The 6,263-nt window shown below is 40.6% G+C and overlaps 1 protein-coding gene across 1 annotated transcript; it reads left to right on the top strand.

The window, feature by feature from the left end:
• Nucleotides 1-282: 282 nt before the first annotated feature.
• sox32 (SRY-box transcription factor 32) lies at nt 283-1,498 on the top strand (the record flags this gene model as incomplete). Its single annotated transcript, XM_083935728.1, has 2 exons — nt 283-592; nt 822-1,498. 2 exons carry the CDS (start codon nt 283-285, stop codon nt 1,496-1,498), a joined length of 987 nt encoding a protein of 328 aa, XP_083791854.1.
• Between the last annotated feature and the right edge of the window lie 4,765 nt (nt 1,499-6,263).

Genomic DNA, 6,263 nt, shown 5'->3' with positions numbered 1-6,263 from the left:
CTTAATCTGGGCCTTACTTTTGCCTTTTTATTAGGTTACATAAAAGCAAACTTGAGGTTTATTACAGACACACGTCTCTATTCCAAGTTTCGTAGGCTCGTTGATTGGGGCGTCAGATGGGCCTATCACCAACCCGAGAAAACACCTGGAATTCACACCTTAAATCCACTCCTCCTGGCCTCCTATTGGCGGAGCGCCCACATATATCCGTCACTGTGCATCACCAGGACGTGACAGCAGGCCTGCAGCAGAGCCAAAACATCACCACCGCCATCTGTAAACATGCATTTCAGCCACGACCCCGCTGCTTTCCAGGTTTGCGCAAACAGCGCCATGATGTTCGAGAGCGAAGACTCGGGCTCCGTCGACGGGGAGCAGATGACCGAGGTGCGCTCCCCGAGTTCAGGGCCCTCCAGCCCGCTGTCCGTCAACTCGGACTCCAGCTGCGCCAGCCCAGAGGCCAAGTCTGCGTCAACGCAGCAGAGAGTCAGGAGGCCCCTGAACGCCTTCATCATCTGGACCAAAGAGGAGCGCAGGCGGCTTGCGCAGCTCAACCCAGACCTGGAGAACACGGATCTGAGCAAAATACTCGGTAAGAAAATGATTAACAGCTTAAAAATGTTATTGGTAAGCTTAGTGGTTAACGTGTCCTTTGGAGATCTTCAAGTGTTCCCTCCTTAAAATATTGTCTCATATGGGAGCAACACTATAATCTTAATAATGAGAGTCAGTACCATGACGTGTTTATTAAGGTTCACATTTAAGTCAACTTTGCCAAACCACTGAGTATACAGACATTTAACCCCACTGTGCTCCTGCAGGAAAAACCTGGAAGGCCATGTCACTGGTAGAGAAGCGTCCATACATGCAGGAAGCAGAGCGCCTGAGAGTCCAGCACACCATCGACTATCCCAACTACAAGTACCGGCCCCGCAGGAGGAGGCAGCTGAAGAAGAGCTCCAAACCCCAGGGTGCAGCAGAGGTTTCTCACTCCTCGCTCTGCAGCTCAGGCTTCCCCGTGCCTTACAACCTCACCTACCTGCTCCAGAACCAGCTGCAATACCCAAGCACACCTGCGTTCTCAAACTCCAGAGCTACCTTCACCCCTTTATGCCGCAGCTACCCAAACACTCCAGTTTTTACAGACACAGCAGCAGCAGATGTTTTCTCAAATAAGCCTGCGGTGTACCCAAACCCTCCTGCGTACCCTGCAGAGCCTCAGGTGTATTTTGGCAGTCAGCACATGCAGTATGGTTTCTCCAGCGCAGCAGGTCAACATGTGGATCAGGAGGAGTCCAGCAGGGTTTACGGGGGCCTGCTGGGCCCAGGTGGACCCTCCCTGGAGTTTTACCTGGAGCAGGTTCAGAAGGACATGCTGTACGATCTGGACCGCAACGAGTTCGAACAGTACCTGGGGCCGAGTCCGCACAGGCCCGAGTCAGTGGGTCCCAGCAGCTACCATCAGAGCAGCCACAGAGAGGGACACGCACTCTCATGAAACAGTGTATTTATTTAAAGTATGTCAGTGTATATTTCATAATGATTGCTGAAAGTGTTTTTTGACAAGTTAAATGGCTTTTTCCAATGTAATTATAATGTATCAATAAATAATTAATTTAACTATATATGTTCATGTCCTTATTTATATCTTAAAACAGAAAAAAGGGTGAGATTATCAGACTTAAACAATTAAAGGTAACTGTTGTTCATATATTGTATTCTATCAGGTGTTAAAAGGCCACTTGAGGTGATTTAGAAATTCACTTTCACAAAGTTGTGACAATAATAGTCAAAATAGATGCAATAAAGACCAAAAATATACTGACTTTTGTTCCCTAGAATTGGTCAAAGGTCAACACTGGTTCATACACTTCCCATAATGCAACTTGACAGCTCTTTTGTAAGACCAGAGACTTCATGTCACCTTTCTGTTAAGTGGGTTGAAACTGTTCATTTATGTTGTGAGACCATTTGGAATAACTTTTATCTTTTTATTAGTGACAAACATTTGATATTATTGTTTAGACATCTACTATTTGAGACCCTGGAACTTAACGTCAATTGAATTCGATTTGAGTAGTTAAATTATATATTCATATGTGCACATTTACAGTTAAACGTGTACTTTTCCACAAATTAGATCAAACCGTCTGTTGACTACTCATATTTCTGCTCATCTTACAGTAATGATGTTAAAATGATTAATACATTGTTTTTTGTTTCACATTTGGGCAAAACTTTACTTCAAGTTTCCCTATTTAGCATTCATTTGCAGAATATGAAAGTTTAATATGGTTTATAACACACTATAATGTAGTTCTAAGCAGATATAAGTGTTTATTAATGTATTTGTCAACAATTATCACTTCTGTGCACACCCATAAGTGGAGGCTGTTGTTTAAACAGACAATGAATGGTAATATAATAAATTACAGCAATATATCTTTATATGAGAAATTATACTTGTTGACAAATACTCTAATGAGCACTTAATGTCATTATAACAGTGTACAACTACATTATAAATAATAAAAAATCATTTTGAATCAATCTTTATATGAATTATGACTCTCCTCATCTTTTTCTCCTGTAAACTATATGAAGTGTCCCTTTTGACTGTAGACAGTAACTGATATTAAATGTCTGTAATCAAACCATGTTTAATTGGAGCTATACTAACCAAACTGTTGACACGGTGCTCACTCTCCATCCTTGTGTCTCTCTCGGCTCAGAGAGGGAAGCAGGGTGGGCGCCAGGGCATAAACTTCCCAGCTTCCTGTTTCATTTTGAAACATTTCACAAAGGCTCTAAAAATACGCCCCAAAATCGACATATCTCCAAACTCATTCGACTCTGGCTGCCAAATGTTTACTCATTTAGGAAAATGTTTACTTCCCTGCCCTGTGTTTGCTGTGTCGGAACCTCGAGGTTGAACTCAGATACGAGGTCGGGGCCCTCCAACATGTCAGCTGATACGAGGACGAAACCCTTTAATGCTCAAACATCATATATAAAGTAAAGGGAATTTACCAGCTGCAACAGCTGTGTGTGTGTGTGTGTGTGTGCGTGTGTGTGTGTGTCATCATGGCAACCTACTGTAGCGGCAACTACCACAGATGAAGTTTTGATTTTGCTAGTCTGTCTGTCTGTCAGTAGTGTTGCAATCATGTGAGATACAGTCATAAAACTTTACAGGTGTGATCAAAATGAAGGCAGAGATCAAAGATGGATGTGTACAGAGCAACGGAGGTGGAGAAGTGGCGTGGAGAGTAGGGAAGGAAGCATTACTTATGCCTGTGGCACCATTTGGCGTCATGGCTGGTCTCAAAAGCCATCAGAAGTTTGGGGGTTTTGTTTGTTGCATTTCCTTTGGACACTTATGAAAATAAAAGCTGATGTGCAAACCAAATGTTATATATAAGATACTGTATCTATGAAACATATTTTTAAAGACAAATGAGTATGACATTGAAAAATTTGCTTTATGAAGCAAGTTTGTGGGATTTTCTTAGGATCCAGTGAATTTCTGGAGTGCAAACACTTTTAGTGATTATCTGCAGAGTTAAATATAGATCAAATCAAATTAACTGCGAAAAGAACAAAAAGCCTGGTAATATGCAAGACATTTTTTGTAAAACTACTGTACATCCGACATTTGTCTCCTCTTTATTCTGCAGTAATTGCACCATATTCAGTGAAGAGTGAATAGGGTTGTTTTCATATCTGAAATTGATATGTTTTTTTTAAACAATAGTTGCTAATACGACAAGCATCACCCTGGTTTTACCTCATCAATGACTTTATTTTCGATGAAAACATCTAAATACCGTCCAAAAATGATACTAAACAAATGTACAGCGGAATAATATTTGTGTTATTGTACTGACAACTATTTAGAATTGAAACAACTGTATATTCCATGGCAGCGACTCAGCTTGTGTAAAATATTGTTAACAATATAACATTTTTACTCTTTACATTTACATTATAAATCATTATGAAGCCATCAGAATGTATTTAAATCAACATGTCTCCAATATGGCCTCTGAAACCAGTGCACCCTGGGGATTTTTCTGGGCCTAACACACTTCAACCAGACGGCTCTGAAAGGTTCCACTAAGTAGCACTAATGCCTCAACAAGATACAACAACTGCAGCAGCGTTTGGAAATGAGTCAGTGGCGGAAATCAGATCTGGAGGTGTTGAGAGGAAATGGACGGCTGAGGGAAGGATGGCCGTGCTCGGAGGAGAGAGCATGAGGAGCTGATTAGGAAAGTGATGACCTGCTGCAATCCAACGCCACCTGAATGAGCGGAAGAAATCTGACGTCAGTTCAATCCCCATGACAATATTACAAAACACACTGCAAATGTGAAATGCAGGAATGTGCCGCGCTGCAAAAATAATAACGTGAAATAAACAGGATAATATGGAAATATGACTAGTTTAAGTGCAATCAGTTATTGTTTTCCCTCTTTAAGTAACTTGAACTCAAAGCTCTTAGTTCAACTTGTTGTTTTTCCTCAAACGCCGGCCCCTTAGCAACAATTAATGACCAGTCGCAGGAACTTCCTGAAGGAAAAACAACGGGATGATATCAGCGTTTCAGGTGAAAATATCATCAACAATAAACACAGATGGAAATGGCAGCTGGATAAATCTGACATCTATGTCAAATATTTACCAGGCACTGTTTATCCAGGCTCCTGGTTTATGAAATCACATAAGACAAATGAAAGTGAAGGCGGAAGAGGCTTAACTGGAATAAAAATGGGCAAAAATATTTCCTCCGCTCTTCTTAAAGAGTAAACTTGTGTTGTGATTTAAGAAGGTGATGTCAAAGGTCCCATGTTATTCTTATTTTCAGGTTTATGCATTTTATTCATATTCCAGGTTTCTACAAGAATGTTTACATGCTTTTATGTTAAAGAACCTCATTTTTCTTTAACTGTCTGTCTGAATATACCTGTATTCACCCTCTCTGTCTGGAATGCTCCGTTTTAGCGCCTGTCTCTTTAAGAACCCCTCTTGAAAAAGGCCAGTCTGCTCTGATTGGTCAGCGTCTCCGGGTCTTCTGTACCTGCACTCATGGTGTGGACACTTTCTACCTATTTGTAATATAGTTTAGACATCACAACGGTACAGAAGTCCTGAGGTTTGTTTAAAGTCACAGTTTCTGAATACGGGCTGTGTGCGTTTCTCTGTAGAATGAGTGTTTTGATACTTTCACAGTATTTATATAGCACCTCATTCTGCTTTATAATCTAAAAAAAGACATTTTAGCTTCTCTTTTAATAGTCTTTTATTTATTACCTTGGTTACATTTTTTAAAGATGTAAATTGTTATTTATAAGCAAGACCACATGTTATCAGGTCATTCCTCAGTTATTCAATAAGTCGACAAAAATGTAAACTGTGCATTTTTAGATCACCCGCAAAACATTAACATTGTCCCCGTGCAGAGTTATTTATGTGAATGGAGGCTCGGAACAGAAATGCGCTGGAAAGCTTACAGAGGCATGTTTGAGCTTATCACCAGTGGAGAATGTGAGGAATGTCAACCTGTCAAACATGCTTTAATTCACATTCCTCAGCCATAAAATACTCTCCCTGTTAGAGATTAGATATGTAAATATGTCCAATATCAACTGTTCAAATAGCTGGCGTTTATGTTAAACCTAAAAATAGATTTGTGCTCACTTAACTGTCACATTTTTTTAGATTTTGTGAGCCAATTTTAGGTTTTTCTTGTCTTACCTCAAGCATGAAGGTCATCAATAGTTTCCTTTGGGTAAATTCAGGGCTGCCGTCTGCAGATAATGCTCATCCGAGTATTATCCTGCAGGGACGTCTGAGGAAATGCAAACAGGAAGAGCCCTGAAGTGAGATGCTTGACAGTCTCTTATTCTGAAGAAATAATAAAGTCAAGCCAAGGTTTTTATTGTTTACAGCATGAAAATGTAATTCCATAAAACAAACCTCCAGGGCTTCGGCGAGCTCGTGACACCAGGAGTTTCTGGTGGAATTAAACTTGTTTGTCTGATCACTTCATTCATCATGTGGATCTGTTCAACCTCTCATCAAGCCTTGATTACTAGAAGCTCATCAGGCCGCTGCAGTGGAGTTTCACATCATGCGTGACTTGAGATCGGGTCCAGACATGTGAAGACAGTATAGGACACCTTCAGATTTAGCTTTGGTTTTATTTGCTCTTATTTTCATATATCTGTCTCTGCATTTTCTGCTCTTACCCCAATAAAAGT

Source organism: Echiichthys vipera, assembly GCF_963691815.1.
Source record: "Echiichthys vipera genome assembly, chromosome: 21".
Taxonomy (NCBI): Eukaryota; Metazoa; Chordata; class Actinopteri; order Perciformes; family Trachinidae; genus Echiichthys; species Echiichthys vipera.
This window is presented reverse-complemented; position numbering and strand designations above follow the sequence as displayed.